The sequence below is a fragment of the Muscardinus avellanarius genome (genome assembly GCF_963383645.1).
Source record: "Muscardinus avellanarius genome assembly, chromosome: 9".
NCBI lineage: Eukaryota > Metazoa > Chordata > Mammalia > Rodentia > Gliridae > Muscardinus > Muscardinus avellanarius.
In genome coordinates, this window is record NC_137795.1 from 108,428,778 (window position 1) to 108,449,682 (window position 20,905).

The following is a 20,905-nucleotide window of genomic DNA, read 5'->3' on the forward strand; positions in this document are numbered from 1 at the left end:
ACCTAGGGGCATTCTATCTCCAAGCTACGCCCCTAGCCAATTTTATTTTTTATTTTAAAACAGGGACTCACTAGGTTGCTAAGAGCTCCATTAAGCCACTGAGGCTGGCTTCAAACCTGAGATCTGTCTCCGCCTCCCAAGTACTGGTATTACAGGAGTCCACCACCACGCTTGGCTTCCCCAGCCCCTTTAAACTTATTTTATTTTGAGGCGGGTTCTCACTGAGTTGCTCAGGCCGGCCTCCAACTTGCAGTTCTCCTGCCTCGGGCTCCTGAGTAGCTGGGATCTCAGGCCTGTGCCACCACACAGGCCACCTCTGACAGGTGGACAGCCTGGGCCCTGCCCCCGCAGCCTGTGCAGCGTGGCCTAGGCAGCTGTGCGGGCTGGCCCGGCGCCAGCTCATCACTGCGCTGGGCCGCTGCGCCTGCGTCCTGGCGTGGGTTTTCAGGTCTGGTCTTGCTATTGATTGTTGGTGCCGGTGGTAAAGGCTGGTAGAGGGCACAGGGAGTGCTGTGGAGAGGCCTGCCTGACTCTTTTAATTGTCTCTCCTCAGGGACCTATGGACCCCTCTCTGGAGAGCAGACACAGCCTCTCGGCACTGACCCAAGGAGAGTGAAGGGTGCCTTTTGTGGAGAGAGCAGCCAGCTGTCCCTGTAACGGCACCGCCAAGGCCCCAGCTACCCAGGCCGGTTTGCCTCATGGAGCCTCCAGGTGAGAAGCTGGGCGAGGCCGAGCGGCCGCGGATCACGCCGCAGCTGTTGAAGTCGCGCACGGGCGAGTTCGCGCTGGAGTCCATCCTGCTGCTCAAGCTGCGAGACTTGGGGCTGGCAGACCTGGGCTGCCTCGGGGAGTGCCTGGGCCTCGAGTGGCTGGACCTTTCGGGCAACGCGCTCACCCAGCTGGGCCCTCTGGCCTCCTTGCGCCAGCTGGCCGTGCTCAACGTCTCCAACAACCGGCTGACGGGGTTGGAGCCGCTGGCCGCCTGTGAGAACCTGCAGAGCCTCAACGTGGCCGGCAACCTGCTGGCCACCCCCAGCAGGCTGCAGTGCCTGGCCCAGCTGCGGGGCCTGGAGCACCTGCGACTCCGGGACCCTCTGGCCCGGCTCAGCAACCCGCTCTGTTCCAGCCCCTCCTACTGGGCCGCGATCCGAGAGCTGCTGCCCAGCCTGAAAGTCATTGACGGGGAGCGCGTGAGTGGGCGTGGCAGCGAGCTCTACCAGCTCTGCCAAGACCTGGACAGCTCCTTGCGCCCTGGCTCCAGCCCTCGCCCCAGAGCCACGGAGGCCCAGCCCTGGGTGGAGCCCGGGTACTGGGACGTGTGGCCCACCCAGAGCAGCGCCATCCTGGAGGAGGCCTGCCGACAGTTCCAGCTCACACTGCAGGAGTGCCAGGACCTGGACCACCAGGCCAGTGACAGCCTGGCCAGGGCCCAGCAGGCCCTCAGTCCTGAGGGCAACCCCTCTTCCTTTGTCTTCTGAATGTGCCCGCCCCGCAGCCCAGAACAGCCTGGCAGGTGGCCTGTCTGCTGTGTCCTCATCCCAGCCTTCACTTGTCACCACCGTCTCCTGTGCTGGTCACCAGCCCTGCACACTCATGTGAACCCGGCTAGAGAGTAGCCCCTTGCCCCGCCCCGCAGGGAGCCTCCGCAGTGCCCCCAGCAGGTGTAGAGGCTCGCCGACAGCAGCTGGCACCAGCGCTGTGCGGCTGGGCAAGGGGTCTGCAGAGCCCATGTCCTCAGCAGCTGCCGCTCCTGGTTATCCCAGCCTGAGACTCGGTGGAAGGTTATTCCTGCTCGAGGTTCTGGCTGAGAAGGCAGGGTGGGTGAGCAGCCATCCCATGCAGCCAAGTGGCCCCAAATATCCCGAGAGCCAGAGCCCCCATCTCTGAACTGCCCACCCAGGCGGCTGGCCTGTGTGTCCCGTCACCCGCCACCCCATGAAACAGCCGCGTTCCTTCCAGGTGCTCACTGCTGCCCTCCTGTCCTGCACAGGAAGCTAGGCTCCCAGGGCCTGCACCCCTGGGGGTGTGGAGGAAGGCTCCCCTGCTGTGCAAGCACACCCTGCTGCTCCCTCTCTGGCTGGCCTCCCAGGGCTGAGCGGGGGCAGGAGGGGACACGAGGGGCGGAGAGATCAGACTGGGAAAGCAGTTTATTAGCCCAGGATATAATAGAGCTTGTGCATCTGGGAGGGCGGGCCTTCCACTAGGCCCTGTCTGCAGCTGTCCAGGAAGTGCAGTGACATTATCTAGAGGCAAGGAAAAACCAGATTTGCGTGTGAGGGAGATCGCCTTGGTCTCCATTCCAGCTTTCTCCCAGGCTCAGACTCATCCCCTTCCGGCCTCCCGCAGCCCAACAGCAGCCCCATCTCCATCCAGGGGATGCTCCCGGCCCCTGCTGCCTACCTGTCCAGGTCTCAGCTGCGGAGTGGAGCCCTGGAGAAGGCGAATTGTCCAGGGAAGTAGCTGTGGGGGTCCTTGCCAGCCTCCTTCACCCTGTTGCACTGGGTCTCCTGGGGTTCCTGTTGTGCCCAGAGGAAGGCAGCACCTCCTCATGCCCTAGGGAAGGTCTGGACCAAACCCAGAGCCCCTCCCTTCCCACAGCTTATGGCCCTCCACCTCTCCTGCAGATCCAGCCTCTGTCCATCCGTCATCCCCCTTCCCAGCCTCTTTGCCCCGCCTTACCCATCTCCCCTGTGACGTCTGTATGGGGCAGTGGACCATCCGGCCCAGAACCTTATCTTCAGGGTCCAGTTTGATGCAGGCCAGGCACTTGCGCTTCCTCTGGGGAAGGGAGCGTGGGGGTTAACGGGACTGCTTCTGACCCTGGCAGCTAACAGAGCGCAGGCGGGTCTTAAGGCTGATGTTTCTCTCCTTTGTTCTGCCCCTTTCCAAATAACAGAAAACATGTTCTTATCTATGAAAAAAGGGTGCCTGTGGATCTGAGTAAGAACTGACTGGAGGGACACTGAAACACAGTTGTGTTTCTTCTGTTAACACACAAGCGTGACCCTGGCCCGTGGCTCTGAACAGACTCAAGGGTGCGTGACCCTCAAGAGCTAAATCGTAAAAGGGACTTGTTCCTGAACACTCATATCGCTAGTTTCTTTGTTTTGCTAACAAATCAATAAATTTCTTTTTCTTCCCAAGGGTTTGCCTCAATTTTTTTTTTTATTTTGAAAACGGGCAGGTACCAGGATTCGGTTACAATTTTTGGCAGCCCAGACCTGAGAGCCAGCTTCCCGGGATCTGTAGATGGGATGACCAGCCTGGGGTGGTACTGTTTGGATGGAGACATCTGCAAGGGGCGGGGTAAGAAGCTTGGAGACCTCCCGGCAGTTCGAGGTGCTTCTCTGTCTTGGGGACTTGTTTCCTCTTCCTGAGTGGGTCCAGCTCCCTTCACCATTCAAGTTTATTTGTAGGTTGTGACAGCCCTGGGTACGTTCCTCTTGGGTGCCCTTCATGACCCTTGATTCCACACAGATGGTCCCCACAGGGGGTCACCTGTGCGCAAGCTGTCTGGTCCTCCTGTGGTACCTCTCATGCTGGAATCATGGTTAGGTAGGAACCAGGGCCTTTCATCTGGGGCTCTTGTCCCTGTCTGTAAAGGTGGATTCTTGTCCTGGTGTACTGAGAAGCAGCACTCTTCCCTCCAGGGGCAACACCAGGTTGAGAAAAGTCTCTCCCTTTAAGATCTATGTGGCCAAGGAACACCAGTTTCTAAGGGAAAGGCAAACCCCACTATCCCATTAGGAAGGGAAAAAGAAAAAAGCCAGCCCACGGTTTAAAAGGTCACCTTGTGACACCCTCCTCCACCTAATGCTGCTCCACAGACACTTCCGGCTGAAGCTGCTTTTTACTTGTGTCAAATGAAAGCAAAGGGCCTCCAGGCACTCCCAGCTGTCCTCACCTGTGCACCTACCTGCCGTTTGGCCCTGTTAGCGTCTGCAGAGAAGCTCAGAGATAAAAGAGTAGATTCCAAAACAAGATTCTTAAACTTTTCTAAGAGTTGTGAAGCACTCTCCAGATGTCTAGATCAAATTTGCCAGACATATTTTGACTGTCCAAGGGAAAGAAGATAGTACCTCAGGTATTGAGGTCTATCCCACCAGAAAAGACAAATCTCCCCAAACAAGTTCTCTGTGGGAGCTGATTTCAAGATATAGATTCCCCTCCTTGATGCAGGACGCCAGGGGGCCATCCCTCACTGCAGAGGTGACTCAACCAGCGAGCGAGGGATTGGGCAGCTGAAGGAGGCCGCGTGCGTCCTGGAGACCCCAAGGGCCAAGGGGAGCTGGACACGACGGATCGCGGTTTGAAGAAAGCACGCTCACGGTGGGGTAAGGATAGCCAGTTGACCCCCTCTGGAAACAGGTGGACCCCAGAAGGGGGGCTTAAATTAAGCTCCTAAAATAATGTAAGGGAGAATTCCTGGTGCCCTGGGGAAAGGGAATATGTGATTACAGCAGGAAAAGTGCCCGATTGGCACAGGGTGGGCAAATATTAGCTGCTCTACACGAGCGTGGTTGTTCCAAGGCTGTAGTCACCTTTTCATCCCTCCAGGGAAAGCCCAACAGAGAAAATATGTAAACTCCTGTATTTCCATTACAGAGTTAATTTAGGTGTCAGGCTATCTTTTCTCTTGCTATCCTTCTGCTTATACTAATTTTGCTCTCCAAGTTTTCTTGGAAGTTTGTTATTTTAGGCAGTCCTAGCTGACATGTAAACATCTATAAATTAGCTTTTATACATATTCAAGATGGAATGAAACCAAAGGAAAAACTTGTCCCTTTAAAATCCAGGCCACTGTAAAACTTAAACAGATAATTTTAACTTATTTCTTGTTTTGTTATAAAATGTAATTTTAACCTCTGTAGCTCTCTTTTCATTGAGGAAAGAAAATTTCAACTACATTTAGGAATTCTGTAAGGATTGCTTCAAAATGTAAATTAAAGGAAGGAATTAAGGCAAAAAGGAACCAATATGTAAGAATGAGAAAAAAATGTAAAGAAAGTGCATGAATATGAGGATTTTTGGTAAGGGAGTTTTTTTTTTTAAGGAAGTTTTTAGAAAAAAGACAATATTGTGGGAATAAGAAAGGAATTGAAGCTGGGCGTGGTGGCTCACAGTTGTAATCCCAGCCTTTGGGAGGCTGAGACAGGAAGACTGTGGTTCGCATACAGCCTCAGCTACTTTGTGGGGCCTTTTGCAACTTAGTGAGAATCTGTTTCAAAATAAAGACTAAAATATAGGGCTAGGGGTGTAGCTTGGAGATCGAATGCCCCTGGTCAAATCCCCAGAGCCACAAAAAAAAAAAAAGAAGAAAATCACAGAAAATTTAAGTCATAGAATGTTTGTGGAGTACAAAGCTTTGAAAGGAATTTTATATGTGTGATAGTTATATTTTTAAAATTTTAAAAAGCTTGTAGTGAGGTTTTACTAAGATAAGTTCTTGTGTTTTCCTATCTCTGTTTTCTATAGTTATCTTAATGAGCCATGAATTCTAAATTTCATTTCAAAAGTAAAAGTTAACTCCTGTGTAACTGTGATTTCCCAAGTACACAAATCTCCTCTTGAAGTTCTGTAGTTCTAGAGCCATCAGACATCACATAAAGGAAAGATTAGAACCTATGCGTCCTGTTCAAACATTTTAAAAAAGAGGAACCTAAAGCCGGGCGTGGTGGCGCAAGCTTGTAATCCCCGCACTTGGGAGGCGGAGACAGGAGGATCGCACAGGTTCAAAGCCAGCCTCAGCTACTTAGTGAGGCTCTCAGCAACTTAGTGAGACCCTGTTTCCAAATAAAGTACAAAATAGGTCTGGGAATATAGCCCGGAGGTAGAAAAGTCCCTAGGTTCTACCCCCAGTACCACCAAAAAATAAAAATAAATAAAAAAGAGGAACCTTCTAAGCTAAGCTAAAAACAGCATGATGGCTACTCCTGTAAGTCCAGTACTTGGGAGGCTGAGGCAGGAGGATTGCAGATTCAAGGACAGTCTCAGCAAGCAGTGAGACTCATCAACCTAAGGAGACCCTCTTTCAAAAAGAAAACTAATAGGGCTGGGGGTGTATCTCAGAGAAAGTTAAAAGAGATAAAACCTCTGGGTTCTATCTCTAAGACCAAGACCAAAACAAAATAATACAAATATGTAAAAGCAAAAAGATGAGCAGCCTCATAATATGAAAATGTCTGCTGGGGCTTCAGCCACTAGGACCTTTCAATGTGTTACATGTACACACTAGCTCAGGTCCGTTGCGGATGGGCCGGCTACCTGACTTCCAGTTTGGATGCTAATAGGCAGATGGTCCTTGGTAGAGTCATGGGAAGAAAGCATTGACACGGCCTCTGGGTTACTGTACTAATGTGTCGGGTTTCTTTAAATTCCATGTAGGGGCCCACTGCAGCCACCCAACCAGTACGGCAAGAGTGTGATCACTTAGGAGGAAGCGGCCTGTGGGTCCTCTCCTGTGCCGTGTCCTTCAGTGATGCTAACCTGTAACCTGACTGCCCTCGAGTTACAGGTCATTATGGAAATGGAAACACACGGCGGCGACCCTGTCTTCCATGGCCCTAGACTGCCCACGTCTGCTGGGACCTTGGCTGCCACAGCCCTACTACGCCCCCACAGGAGGCAGCTCGGAATGGTCATCGGCACACTTCCCTACCAGCAGTACCTCACCGGAGGGAGGGAAATGAGTTGGATTTTGGGTAGGCAGTAAGGGAACAGGACCTTGGAAAATAAATGGTTACCAAAAACAACAACAAAAAAAAAAAACAGGCTTCTTTAAAAAGAAAAAGCAGAGATTTACTGTTCTTTCCCAGAGCATCCTTAGATGAAATTTATGGGACTCTCCCAAGTTGCTGTAACCATCTAGTTATTATTGCCTTTGGACATGTGTCTTTCTGTTTACTCCTCTGTTTTACTGGTTTCTTTTTTAAAACTCATGACCAGAGCTGGACGTGGTGGTACACACCTATAATCCCCATACTTGGGAAGCTGAGACAGGAGAATCCAAGTCTGAAGGCAGCCTCAGCAACTTAATGCGGCTGTCAACAATTTAGTGAGACTCTGTTTCCAAATAAATAGAATTGGGGGTGTGGCTTGGAGTCAAAATGCTCCTGGGGCCGGGCGTGGCGGCGCAGGCTTGTCATCCCAGCATTCAGGAGGCTGACACAGGAGGATCACGGTTCGCGGACAGCCTCAGCTACTTAGTGAGGCCCTCTGCAACTCAGTGAGACCCTGTTTCAAAATAAAGAATAAAAAATGGGCTGTGAATGTAGCTCGGAGGTAGAATGCCCCTGGGTTCCATCCTCAGTACCGCATAATAATAATAATAATAATAATAATAATAAGAATAATAATTAATAATAATAATAAATGATGATGATGATGTTCCTGGGTTCAATCTCTAGTGCCAAAACAAACAAAACAAAACTCATGACCAGAGTCCTAGAAGTCCAAGAGAAAAAAGTGGCAACAATGAGTAGAAACCTTTCCTTATAAAAATTCCTCTGGATGCCCGTTCCTTAGAATAATAACGGCAGACTCTGACAGTGGGGAAATGTAACGGGGCCCTGGCAGTTACCAGACAGCCTATTTCAAGGCTGACATTCCTCTCCTTTGTCCTCCCCTTTCCTTCACACACACACCCCCCCACCCCCCCACCCCCCCCCTCCCGTTAACAAATGACATGTTCTTGCCTGTTTACTGATGGAAGGAGACCTGGCACCTGTGGATCTACACAAGCACTGACCCAAGGAACACTCATAGAAGAGTCCTTCTGGTAACCGTATAGCACAACCCTGGCCTGCGGACCTGGCTGGCTCAAGGATGACTTAGCCATGAACCGGCTCCCTTCTGGTAAGACACCAGGATGAGCTAGAAGAGCTAACTTTTTTTTTTTTTTTTTTGGTACTAAGAATTGAACCCAGGGGCATTCTACCCTTGAGCTACACCCCAAGCCCTATTTTATTTTATTTTTTAAAACAGGGTCTCACTAGCCGGGCGTGGTGGCGTATGCTTGCAATCCCCGTGCTTGGGAGGCTGAGACAGGAGCATCACACAGGTTTGAAGCCAGCCTCAGCTACTTAGTGAGGCTCTCAGCAACTTAGTGAGACCCTGTTTCCAAATAAAAATATAAAAATAGGTCTGGAAGTATAGCCCAGAGGTAGAAGGCCTCTGGGTTCCACCCCCAGTACCACCAAAAAAAAAAAAAAAAAAAAAAAACCAGGGTCTCACTAAGTTGCAGAGGACTTCAATAAGTTGCTGAGGCTGGCGTGTACCTGTCTCAGCCTCCCAAATACTGGGATTACAAGCCTGTGCCAACATGCCCGATTTAAGCACTAACTCTTAAAAGGGATTTGGTTCCTTTGGAAGAACCCAGGGCTTGTTCCTAAACACTTAAGTTCACTGGTTTCTCCTATATGCTAACAAATCAATAATTTCTTTTTTCTTCTTCCCAAAGGCTTGTCCCAGTTATTTGATTTGGCAAACTGGGGCAGGTACCAGAATCCATTTATGGAGGGAGAAGGGGGGAGGGGAAGGGAGGCATGGGGTGCCACAAGAGTGAGGGTTGGAGCTGCCCATAGGCCCTAGAGTAGGGGTTGTGTCTGAAAGCACTGGCCAGCTGGTCTCAGGCACAGCCCACCCTAGGCCTGGAAGGCCGACAGTCTCCAGTTTCCAAGCTATGAACTTTAGCATGTGTGCAGGTAGGAATCCTTCCCAGGTGAGTGTGCATCCATGAGTGTGCATGCATGAGTGTGCATGCAAGTATGTAGCACTCGTCTATACAGTGATACACATGGGTGTGTATATGTGCACGGGTAAAGACAGGAATTCTCCCCAGATGGCTCTCCCTACCTGACTTCCACCAGAGCCATCTGCTGTCTCCTAATCTGTTCGTTTCTATTTTCTTGTGAGACTTAATTCAAAGTAAAAGGTCTGGATCTAGAGATCTGAAAATCGCTCATAGAATCTAGTCTCTTCCCTTAGCAGATGGAGGGAACTGAGGCCTCCATGGAACCCACAGAGCCTAGAGCTGGTGCTCCCGGAGCAGGGACGAGTGTCCAGGTGGCCGCACCCCACCCCTCCCCAGCCCAGGCCATCCAGGATGGCCCAGGGGCAGCAGCTTCACAGCAAGGTGCTGACAACTGTGAACCCCAGTGTGAGTCAGCCATGGCCTGGGGTGGGTGCCCGGCAAACCCCAAGGGGCTTCTCACAGTCTGAGAGATGAACTCAGAGGTGAACCCCGCTCTGATGACAAGAAATTCTTTCTTCTCCCAGCCCATCCGGGGCTGTGGCCACCTCCCAGCTGTGGGAGCACGCAGAGCCCCTCCCATCCAGGATGGCTCGCAGTGGGTGCTCCTCCCTGGATCCCGGCTCTGCACACGCAGCCTCCACTCACCCCGGTGGGCTTGACTTTGCACTCGGCTCTCCTCCAGTCCTTCTTCCGGCAGTTTGTCTGCTGGAGCTTAAATTCCAGCTTCACAAAGGTGCCCTCTGGGAGAGGCTGTGGACAGACAGACAGGCAGGACGGTGGGCAGCAGAGTGGGAAAGGCAGTCCCTGGCTGGGCTGGCGGCCTATCTGAAAGCTTCCTGGGAAGGTGCTGCCCCTGGGGTGCCGCCTGCACGCAGATCTCCGCCCAACACCAGACACTCACCTCGTCCACAGCACTGTCCACGCCCGTCTCCTTGAAGGCCCACTGCACAGGTGGGTGCCTGTGGAACTCCTCCAGGGCCACCTGCAGGCCCCTGCGCTGCGCCCCTGTGAGCTGGGCTGCGCCTGCAGAGCCCAGCCACAGGACCAGCGGGATCAGCAGCTGCCACATGGCGTGACCTCGGTGCCCTGGCCCTGAAAGAGGGTGCCAGGCCCTCAGCGCCCCCAGCCAGCGGGCGCCTCTCACCTGCCCTGCTCCTCCCGGCAGTGATGGCTGCAAGAACTCTGGGCAGAGGAGGGCAGGGGGCCCGCCCATTCCCGGAGCCCTTGCTGTCCGCCTGGCCCCTCCTACCCCGCCTGACACTGTCCCTGGACTCCCAAAGTTTCCCTGCGTTCCTGGCCCTCAGCCTGGGAAGCAGTCTAGCTCTTCAGCCCATTTCTAGCCCATTCTCTCTCCCCCTGGGTCTCCAGCGTCCTCTCCTCCCTGCAATCCCCACCTCGGCATCCCCCATTCTCTTCTTCGCCCCAGTTAGGAATCTCCCTGCCCCAGAGGTCCACCCCCATCCCAGGCCCGCCAACAGTGGGGGAGGGGCGGGGGCGGGGGCACCAAAAGGAGACCGGCTGGAGACTGAATATTTTTGAGAAGACGTAAACACGTGGGAGGGAGCCCAGCGGGTGTGAACTTAACCCTCGCGGCACTGGGCTCCCAGGCTGCTAACCCCCGTGCTCCGTCCCCAGAGGTGGGGTCCCCTCTCCGCCAGGCCCTGGCTTTCTTCAGCAGACCCTCCCTCTTGCCGCCTTCCCTGCAATCTCCCTCCTAGCTCTTCTGATCCCCTCGGGCAGGGCCCTCCCCAAAACCCTGCCTGAACAGGTGGTCTTGGGGCCAGAAAGCCCCAGGCGGGGAAGCTGAGGCCCCTCGGTGAACAGGTGCCAGGGGCTCGGCCTTGGAGCAAGGGCTGTCCGCACGGCCCTTGGAGCCACCCCACGCGCCCTCTGGCTGCCCTCCTGCTCTCACCTCCTGCCTGAGCCTTGGGGGTATCTCCCAGCCTTGATCCGGCAACCTTGCCCGCGTTCAGGCGCGTTCAGGGTCTCTCCTAGCCTGCCGAGGCTAGAACCTACCCAGCCTCCTCCCTGCCCTCTGCTCCCAGGGTGCGCAGCGCCCCTCCCTCCCACAGGCCAGCCCACCCACAACCCCACCTCCTGGGCCCCCTCCAGCTCCCGCTCCTCCCCAGCCTGCCCCATCCCTCCCGCCCCCAGGACGGCAGCCTGACCGGGTTCACTTGGCCCGAAGTCCCCGGCCCCGCGTCCAGGCTGAGCGATGAGCTGGTCTGCACCCCAGGGCCTCCTCCCACAGGGCGAGGGCCGCCCTGCTCCCTGCGAGGTTCTTCCGGTGCCCGCCCCACCTGCCCAGGTAAGGCTGCCCTTTCTGGGACCCTTTCCTAGTGAAGGGAGTCCCGAGCGTTCCCAAAACACTCATTTCAGGAAATTCTTCCCAGAAACCTAGCCACCCTCAAACCGAAGGAGACTTGAGGAGTCCCCTCCCTGCCACCCTAGCCCTGAGGAGCAAGGCTCTCCCACAAGGCTGCCCTTCCTGGGCCCACCGTGGTGGCAACAGACTCAGGGTCGCTTGTGGAGTGTTGGATGCATAGAATGGCCTGGTGGGGCCATCGGCAAGTGCAAAGTGTGGGCAGGCAGTGTCCACTTACTGCCTCAACTCCCAGTGGCCGCCACGTTTGTCTAGTTCTAGACCCTAGCCAGTCAGTCACCTGAAATGGTCTCACAGTCTCCAAAGGCCTCGGGACTTTTTCTTTCTTTGGTACTGGGGATTGAATCCAGGGCCATTCTACTTCTGGGCTATACCTCCAGCCCTTTTTTTAATTTCTAATTTTAAAAACAGGGCCTCCTCAGCAGGGTGTGGTGTCACACACTTGTAATCCCAGCATGTGGGAGGCTGAGACAAGAGGATCACTGTTTGCTACTTAGTGAGGCTCTCTGCAACTCATTGAGACCCTGTTTCAAAATGAATAAAGAATAAAGAATAGGGCTGGGGTGCAGCTCAGAGGAAGAATGTCCCTGGGTTCCATCCGCAGTACTGCAAAAACAAAAACAAGCAAACAAACAAACAAACAAAAGAACCCAATAGGGCCCCATGATGTTGCTGGGGGTCTTGATACATTGCTGAAGGTGGCCTCAAACTTGAGATAGCCTGTCTCAAATTCCCAAGTTTTGGAATTATAGGTCTGCACTACCATACCTAGCTAAACTTCTTCATCTGAAAGATGGGCTCACAAAAATGACAAGGTATAATACAGGCGTAGTGGCACACACTTGTATTCCCAGTACTCGGGAGGCTGAAACAGGAGGATCGAGGTTTGCAGCCGGCCTCAACTACTTAGTGAGGCCCTCTGCAACTCAGTGAGACCCTGTTTCAAAATAAAGAATAAAAAATAGGGCTGGGGGTGTCACTCAGAGGTAGAATGATCCTGGGTTCCATCCCCAGTACCACACACACACACACACACACACACACACACACACACACACACACACACAAACACACACACACACACACACACACACACACAAATGACAAGGTGCTTGTCCACTCCTCATTCTCCTTCTGCCAGGATTCTCCACCTTAGAGCAGAGGGCTTCCTTTACCTGTACTCTGAGGTCACCAAAAAGAGCCTCAGCTCCAAAGAACCAGCGACTTGTGCCTGAAATCCATAAGTGGCATTTCATTCAAAATTAAAAAAAAAAAAAGAACTGGAATTGTAGCTCAGAGGTAGAATGTCCCTGGGTTCAATCCCCAGTACCACAAAAAATCATAATTATTTATAATCACTATTATGAAAGAATTTAATTTGAATTTCTTATATTTGTCTGGCTAGGTCACAAACCAGCTTTCCTCTCCTTAGAGCTTCAAATTTAGCTCAATTATAAGTAGTGTGGTACCGGAGAGAAAACTGGTAGTGACTTGTAAAATCTTCAGTTTGCTGTTGTTGGATACTAGAGATTGAACCCAGGGGCATTCCGCCTCTGAGTGAAAACCAGGCCCTTTAAAACTTTTATTTTGAAACAGGGTCTCAATAAAATTGCCGAGGCTGGCCTTGAACCTGTAATCCTCTTGTCTCAGCTTCCCAAGTACTAGGACTACAGGCATGCGCCCCTACACCCAGTTAAAATCTTTGATTATTGACTACTTGGTAAGCATTTTGTTTGTTTCAAGAGTTAGGAGTACAATCTATCTTAGAAAAACTCTTTCACAACCCAACCAATGAGCTTTGGAAAAGAAAAGAGTATTAAATGTATTGTCTTCTGTTTCTTCCAACAGTTCCATACACTGGCAATGACTCACAGCATTTGTACCTCAACATTGAGTGATTTTAGTAGCTATTTTCATGACGGCTGTGTAGAGTTTGTTTTAGATAACTGAGCACAGATATCTCCAGTACACACCACACAGTGGAATGAAGAAACAGGAAACAGAAATCTTGGGGGTTTTGTTTTGTTTTCCTTTCTTCCTTCCTTTTTTATGCTGGGGATTGAACCTAAGGCTGTTCTGCTTCTGAGCTACACCCCAGCCCTATTTTATTTTTTATTTTGAAACAGGATCTTGCCGACTTGCCGAGGCTGGCCTCAAACCTGCAATCTGCCATCCTCCTGTCTCTGCCTCCCAAGTACTGGGATTATAGGCATGCACCACCACATCTGGCTTTGCATTTAAAAATCCTAGTGCCTCCATCATACTTTGTATTTTAAAATTCTAATACCTTCACCATACTAGCTGTGTGTCAAGTGGCCCTAAGCCACATATGGCTGGTGGCTGCCACACAGGATCCTGGAGCCTGTTTCCAATCATGTGAGTAAAAAAAACAAAAACAAAAAAAGAGAGATATGCATCTCCTTTATGTTTGCAAATGCATGAAAGCAAAAATTTTTTTTTCTGGTACTGGGGATTGAGCCAGGGTCATTCTACCACTGAACTACAAGTTCAACCCTTTTAAATAGCCTTTGTTTTAAATTTTGAGACAAGCCTTGCTAAGATGACAAAGCTGGCTTCAAACTTGTGGTCCCCTTGCCCCAGCCTCGAGGGCAGGAACGCATCACCACGCTGGCTTGCATGGAAAGCTTCTAGAGAGAAAAACAAGAAACTTCTAAGAGTTGCCTTTAAGGAAAGGAACTGCCTAGCTTAGGAAAGGGGGAAGAAAGGGAACTGCACACGTTTGTACTTTTCTTTTCTTTTCTTTTATGGGTCTGGGGATGGAACCCAGGGGCATTCAATCTCCAAGCTACAGCCCCTGCCCTATTTTTTTATTCTTTGTTTTGAAACCAGGTCTCACTGAGTTGCAGAGGGCCTCACTAAGTAGCTGAGGCTGTCCACGAACTGCGATCCTCCAGGTCTCAGCCTCCCGAATGCTGGGATTACAAGCGTGCGCCACCACGCCCGGCTAACCTTTGTACTTTTCAATTTTCATCATTTGTGAATAATTTGTCTTTTAAAATGTGAAAATAATTTTTAAACCTTTAAAAAAAAATCACAAAATAAATGAATAGTATGTCCCCGCCTCTTTTGTGGTACTGAGGATTGAATCCAGGGGCATTATACCTCTGAGCTATACCCTCAGCCCTATTTTTTTTTTTTTTTTTTTTTTTTTTTTTTTTTGGTGGTACTGGAGTTCCCGGAAGCCCTTCTACCTCCGGGCTACACTCTCAGACCTATTTTATATTTTTAAAACAGGGTCTCTTATGCCAGCGCGGCTGGCTTCGAACCTGCGTGATCCTCCTGTCTCTGCCTCCCAAGCGCGGGGATTACAAGCGTGTGCCACCACGCCCGGCCCCTCAGCCCTATTTTTTTTTTTTTTTTTTAATTTGGAAGCAGGATCTCACTAAGTTGCTAAGAGCCTCACGAAGTTGCCGAGGCTGGCTTTGAACCTGTGATCCTCCTGTCTAAGCCTCCCAGATACTGGGATTACACTCATGGGCCACCACGCCTTGCCAAATAGTATTCCTAAAAGCATACTCAGGGAGGCAGCTGAAATTGTCCAGGTGAGAGATGAGTTTTCCTGGACAAATGGATGTCTTGATGATGACACAAGAAGCCTGACTCCAGGAGCGCTTTGGGAGCAGCGGCAGCGGGGCTGGCGCCTGGGCGCACTTAGGGGTCAAGGAGGGGCCACAGGAGTGATTCCCAGGTGTCTGACTTGAACAAACTTAGAGGCGCTGGAGGTTCCCAGGAAGCTGAGACACGGGCAGGGAGCTCCTGGGGAGGGGAGCTCGAGGCGTTTGTGGGGTGTGCAAGGGAGCTGCTGAGTGTGCAGGGAGGCTGGGGAGCCATGTCATCTGCAGGCCAGGCTGGAGCAGGGAGGAGGGGAGGGTTGCAGCAGGGGCTGGATGGCCCACAAGGCTGGAGAGGGAGGAGGGGCAGTTGGGGAGGCCCTGGGAGGAGTCCCAGTACTGGACAACACCAAGATGGTGGAGGGGGAGCTGGCAATAGGGAGCACCTGGCATCACAGAAGGGGAGGGACACTTTGGGGAGGAGGCAGGGTGGGCAAGGTATGCTTGAAGGCCCAGTGACTGATGATGGAAGCCACTGGGCCCCGGAGGCCAGGCGCCCTTAGCAAGAGGGCAAGAGAAAGAAGGCAGAACCCGTGAGTCTGGAGAAAAGCGGGCCGGGGAGTGTGGGCTCCGTTTCCTCTTACTTAGCTCAGAGAGGAGTCCTGGGGGGAAGGCAGAAGGGGAGGGAGGGGAGCCACAGGATTTGCAGTGGGGCCAGGGACTCTCCAGTCCACAAGACGGCTCCTTTCTGCAGTGGGGATGTCGCTCGCTCGTGGTAAACACCTGCTCTGGCTGGGCAGTGAGCTGTCCCTTGGCCCTCAGGCTCTCCAGGCAGCCACGCCTGGAGGTGGGTCCGGGGTGGCCTTGAGGACTCTACCCTCACCCTGCGTCGCTCTCCCCACCACCATACCCTAGCACCTCTAGTCCTGGCCCCTGCTTAAGTCCAGCCGTAAGTCGGCTGTATACATGGACTGGAATCTCCAGACCCAAAAGCAAATACATTTTCTTTTCTCTAAAGTTTTGTGTATCAGGTGTTTGGATCACAATGGTAAGAATGTTGGCTGAGACAGCACCCCTGGGCTCAGTCCCTGCGAGAATATAATTGTATCTTTTCCGTCAAAGGAATAGCTTGAGTGGGACTCTATGTCCTAAAACCACCATGGGGTAACTTTATGTGTGCTTGTATTTTCGTAAAGATAGCATTTCCTGGAAATTGTGAGTGCCAACCATTCCCCGGCAGCCCCTTCAGCCAATGGCGTAAAGATTGTGAGGCTCTGTCCCCGCCAATAGGAGCACAGCACAGAAGGCCCTTGCTGGAAATAAACACCCAACAAGTTTCCTCCATAAAGAATAAAACACAGGGCTAGGGGTATACATAGCTCAGAGGTAGAATGCCTCAAAAATAAGTAAATAAAGAATAGAATAGAACAGAATAGAAGTTCTGTCGTGCTCATTTCAAATATGGTTTTGGTCTTTTTTGTTGAGGTACACAGTCCTCGAGTCCTGATGGAAAGCTCTGTGGAAGGGGTGGGGGGGTCTTGTCATCTGGCCGCTGTGGTATAGACTGGCTGTGTTATAGGCAGTAAACCCTATTTTTTGAAAAAATTAGTATTATTTATTTGTCTTTTCTTTGGCCCAATACATGTTATCCAAAGAAGAATGCTCTGGGCTGGTGCCCAGCCTCTGAGTGCTGTTTGTTCTGGTGCGGGTGGGCGGGCGCCAGGAGCCACAGGTAGTAGGTGGACTTTGGGTCATCCTGGTTCTTTTCGGCCCTTTGTCCTCCTGGGTTCAAGGTGTCCCCTGCAGTGGTGGCCGGCTTCCTTTGATGTTCCCAGCTGCCTCCCTGCCCCAAGCCTCCCAGCCCAGAGCCTCAGCGTCCACAGTCAGCGGCTGGGATTCTCCTGCTCCCTGCAGCCCCCCACCCCTGCCGGAAGGTCACCAACGCGCCTTGACCACCACCTTCTCTTCGTGAGTTTATACCTTTTTATTTATTTACACTGTTATTTTAATGGGGTTTGGGGAGAGAATATGGATAAACACGTGTGATCCACCATGTTTAACCAGTCTATAAGTCACTCAAAAAACAAATTGTTACACACACACACTAGGCAAAAAATATAAATTTTGTTAGTTTTGAGGTACTGGGGATGGAACCAGAGGATGCAACTTTTTGTACTGGAAACGAGCTACTTCCAATTATTATTACCATCCTCATCATCACCATCATTTTTAAAAAATTTTTTGCAGTACTGGGGATGGAACCCAGGGTAATTGTACCTCCGAGCTACAGCCCCTGCACTATTATTTTATTCTTTATTTTGAAACAGGGTCTCACTGAGTTGCAAAGGGCTTCACTAAGTAGCTGTGGCTGGCTGTGAAGCGCGATCCTCCTGCCTCAGCCTCCCGAATGCTGGGATCACAAGTGTGTGCCACCACGCCCGGCTTATCATCACTTGTTTTGAAACAGGCTCTTGCTAAATTGCTGAGGCTGGCCTCCAACCTGAAAGCCTCCTGTCTCGGCCTCTTAAGTACTGGGATCACAGGTGTGCACCACCACACCTGACTTAGGGCGCGATTTCCACATTTGAATTTGACAGCAGATGAAACTCAGATCTGAGTAAGTGGCCGCTCCTTAACATGAACGCACACAGGAACATTTTAACACTTGTCGTCACCCTTTCAAGAAAATTCAGCACACTAGTAAAAGGGAATTCCTCCCCCTCATAAAGTACATAATAAATGTCAGCGTCGTGAGTGAAAATCTTTTTCTAAGTGACTCTGGACTGAATGCAGATCCCAAGCTGAATGTTTGACAGATGGGGTTGGGAGCCCCAGACCTCGCTCCAGGACCGACCACTAGGTGGCGCCTCGGAGCCGCGGCCAGTGTACGGCTCTAAATTGTGACGTTTACTTCGTTTTTCAAATGGTGAGGCTTATTGTCTTATGTGCTTATGGTAGCCTGATCTTACTTACTGATCTGGGATTTAACTCCAGGAGCTGCTATCTTACTCCATTCTGACCAGGCCCATTTGCCACACTTTTTTTTTTTTTTAAACAGTACTGGGGATGAAACCCAGGGCGTTCTACCTTTGACCTACACCCCCAGTCCTATTTTTTATTCTTTATTTTGAAGCAGGGTCTCACTGAGTTGCAAAGGGCCTCACTAAGAAGCCGGGGCTGTCTGCAGACCGCGGTCCTCCTGTCTCAGCCTCCCAAATGCTGGAATCCTATTGTACACAGTCGGGGCACCCGCAGCCCCGAGCAGCATCGCAGCCCCCCGGAGGCACTTGGGGGCAGTTTAGATGTGAAATTAAATGTTTTCAACTAAATTCTGTTAAAATTAGTTTTAGTAAATTATTGTATATGCTGTACAATATAGTATGACATGAGTAATATATATGTACATTTGGTGTAAAAACTAAAAACTAGACTTTAGCATACTATTTGTTGACTATAGTTATTTTACTTTATTTATTTTTGTGGTGGGGGCTCCGACCCAGGGTGGGCGCGTGCCAGGTAAGTGCTCTGCCACAGAGCTGCACCGCCACCCTCCGTACCATGTAATTGTTAAATGGGTCATGCGGACAAAATTCTTAATAATATGGAAAGATAAACCTTTTGTCCTGTTGAGATATTCTCTTCCTGTTTGTTTGTTTTGTACTGAGGATGGAACCCAGGGACATTCTACCTCTAAGCTTACTCTCAGCCCTTTTTATTTTTTATGTTGAAACAAGTTCTCACTAGGTTGTTGAGAGCCTCACTAGGTTGCTGGGGCTGGCTGCAAACCTGCTTGTCTTAGCCTCTCAAGTACTGGAATTATAGGCATGGGCCACCACACCTGGCCCTTCTTGTGTCTCAAAGTGAAGGCAAAGGCCAGGTGTGGTAGTGTATGTGTGTAATCCCAGTACTTGGAAGGCCAAGACAGGAAGATCCCATGCTCAGGACTGGTCTCTGCAACTTAGCGAGGTTCTCAACAACCCATCATGATGCTGTTTCAAAACAAAACAAAACAAAATAAAACACATAAAAAGGTCTGGGGTTGTAGCTTAGAGGTAGAATGCCCTGGGTTAACACACACACACACACACACACACACACACACACACACACACACACACAAAATAAAATAATAATAATAATAATAATAATAATAATAATAAATGAGTAAAAATATTGAAGGCAAGAGCTAGGCATGGTGGCACATGCCTTTAATCCCAGGTACTCAGGAGGCTGAGGCAGGAGGCTCACCAGTTCAAGGCCAGCCTGGGCAATTTAGCAAGATCCTGTCTGAAATAAAAAGTGAAAAAGGGGCGGCGTGTTTCTCAGTGGGTATAGCACCCTGGGCTCAGTCTTTACTACTGCAGATGCATGTTAGAAAAAAGGGAGAGTCTGGGAATGTAGCACAGAAGAATACCGCCGGGCTCCATCCCCAGCACCGAGGGCAGGCAAACTGTTCCCGAGCACATCTCCGACTCCCCGGCCAGCTAGGAAAGCACCGAGTGTAACTGTGACCCAGATTCGGCCTTGGAAGCAGATCAGAGAGCGCACAGTAAATCCAGGTTGACGCTCTGATTCTTTCAAGTCACAAAGCTGTTCTGCCAGCAGAGAGTCTGGACAGGAACGAGCTGTTTAGGGGCGGGGCTCCTGGTGAAGGAGTCCAGACGGTGTTCACAAGCTCTGCCCCACTCCTGCTGCAGCTGCTTCTGCACCGCTGAAAGGACTTTCCAGAGATTCTGGCGAGAATTTCCTTGCATTGCCAAGTCGAATTTGGCGTCTGGTAGACATTAAACCAAGGACGGGGACACACGGGTTCTAAATCCAGCTCTAGAATTCAGTGGAAGAAGATATACCCAGATCCATGTAGAAAGAGGCACAGCATTGTAATCACAGACGAGGTCTAACCTTGAGGGGGAATGAAGGGTAAGCACCTTCTCTTTTGATTGAGGCGCCAACGTGGTTGGTTGTAGCCTTTTTTCCTGGCAGTGCATGGTCCTAGGAGCAGGTCACCGAGAGGCATACTGGTGGCACGGCCACAGGAAGCAGAGCACCTCGTTCCATCCAGGGTGTGCCTCTGCCCTGCCAGGCCCCCACCCCAGGGGCCTGAGGCCCCCAAGAGTCTTGCATTCCACTTATCCGAACTGGAATAATGTTCCATACAGAGCATCTAAGGTCCTGCTGCCTGCACTCAGAGTCCTCCAGGAGAAACTTGACAGGCTCGGCATTTCCCCAGGCTCCCGTTCTTTGCATCGCTCCGTCTTTTGCAAAGGTGGTACCCATGCGGCAAGTGCTGCCAGATCCCTGTCACCTGCTCAGCCTTGGACTTACCGTAAGAAATCAGCCGGGCGTGGCGGTGCACGCTTGTGATCCCAGCATTCGGGAGGGTGAAACAGGAGGATCACAGGTTCACGGCCAGCCTCAGCTACTTAGTGAGGCCCTTTGCAACTCAGTGAGACCCTGTTTCAAAATAAAGAATAAAAAATAGGGCTGGGGGTGTAGCTCAAAGGCAGAATGCCCCTGGGTTCCATCTCCAGACCCACAATAAATAAATAAATAAATAAATAAATAAATAAATAAATATTGGTTTTGAAAAAGATTTATATGCATCTCAAATGCACAGATAAAAGTTCATAATTAAAAGGATTATAAATTTTCTGCAGTAAATACTCTGATCAAAGGAGATCGAGATGGGAGAGCTCTCCCTTTTTGCACCAAAGAGAATCAAAATTTGCCTTTCTTATTTTTACCTTGTTATGTGCCCTTGCAATTATTCTGGATTGTCCAGGCAGGCCCTGAGTGCAATGACGCATATCTTTCTTTTCTTTTCTTTTTTTCTTTTTTGGTGGTACTGAGGGTGGAACCCAGAGGCTTTCTTCCTCCGGGCTATATCCCAGACCTATTTTTTTATATTCTATTTGGAACAGGGTCTCACTAAGTAGCTAAGAGCCTCACTAAGTAGCTGAGGCTGGCTTCGAACCTGTGCGATCCTCCTGTCTCAGCCTCCCAAGTACTGGGATTACAAGCTTGTGCCACCACGCCCGGCTAACACATATCTTTCTAAGAGCACAGATTCGATGGCAGTAGAGACACGGAGATAGCTGAAGCAGGGCACTCGTGCTGGTTTTGCAGATGGAGGAAGGGGGCCTCCTCCCCATCGCCCCTCCCCATTTCCCTGAACTCAGCCTCTCCAGCCCCACCCCT

General features: G+C 51.0%; 2 protein-coding genes across 2 annotated transcripts; one reads left to right on the top strand and one right to left on the bottom strand.

Annotated features, from left to right (window-relative positions):
- Positions 1-698: 698 nt before the first annotated feature.
- Positions 699-1,478, top strand: LRRC61 (leucine rich repeat containing 61; the record flags this gene model as incomplete). Its single annotated transcript, XM_080702029.1, has 1 exon — positions 699-1,478. One exon carries the CDS (start codon positions 699-701, stop codon positions 1,476-1,478), a length of 780 nt encoding a protein of 259 aa, XP_080558155.1.
- A 933-nt stretch (positions 1,479-2,411) lies between these two features.
- On the bottom strand, positions 2,412-9,821 carry RARRES2 (retinoic acid receptor responder 2; the record flags this gene model as incomplete). The annotated part of the gene is made up of 4 exons (XM_080700846.1): positions 2,412-2,516; positions 2,680-2,778; positions 9,398-9,502; positions 9,654-9,821. 4 exons carry the CDS (start codon positions 9,819-9,821, stop codon positions 2,412-2,414), a joined length of 477 nt encoding a protein of 158 aa, XP_080556972.1.
- Between the last annotated feature and the right edge of the window lie 11,084 nt (positions 9,822-20,905).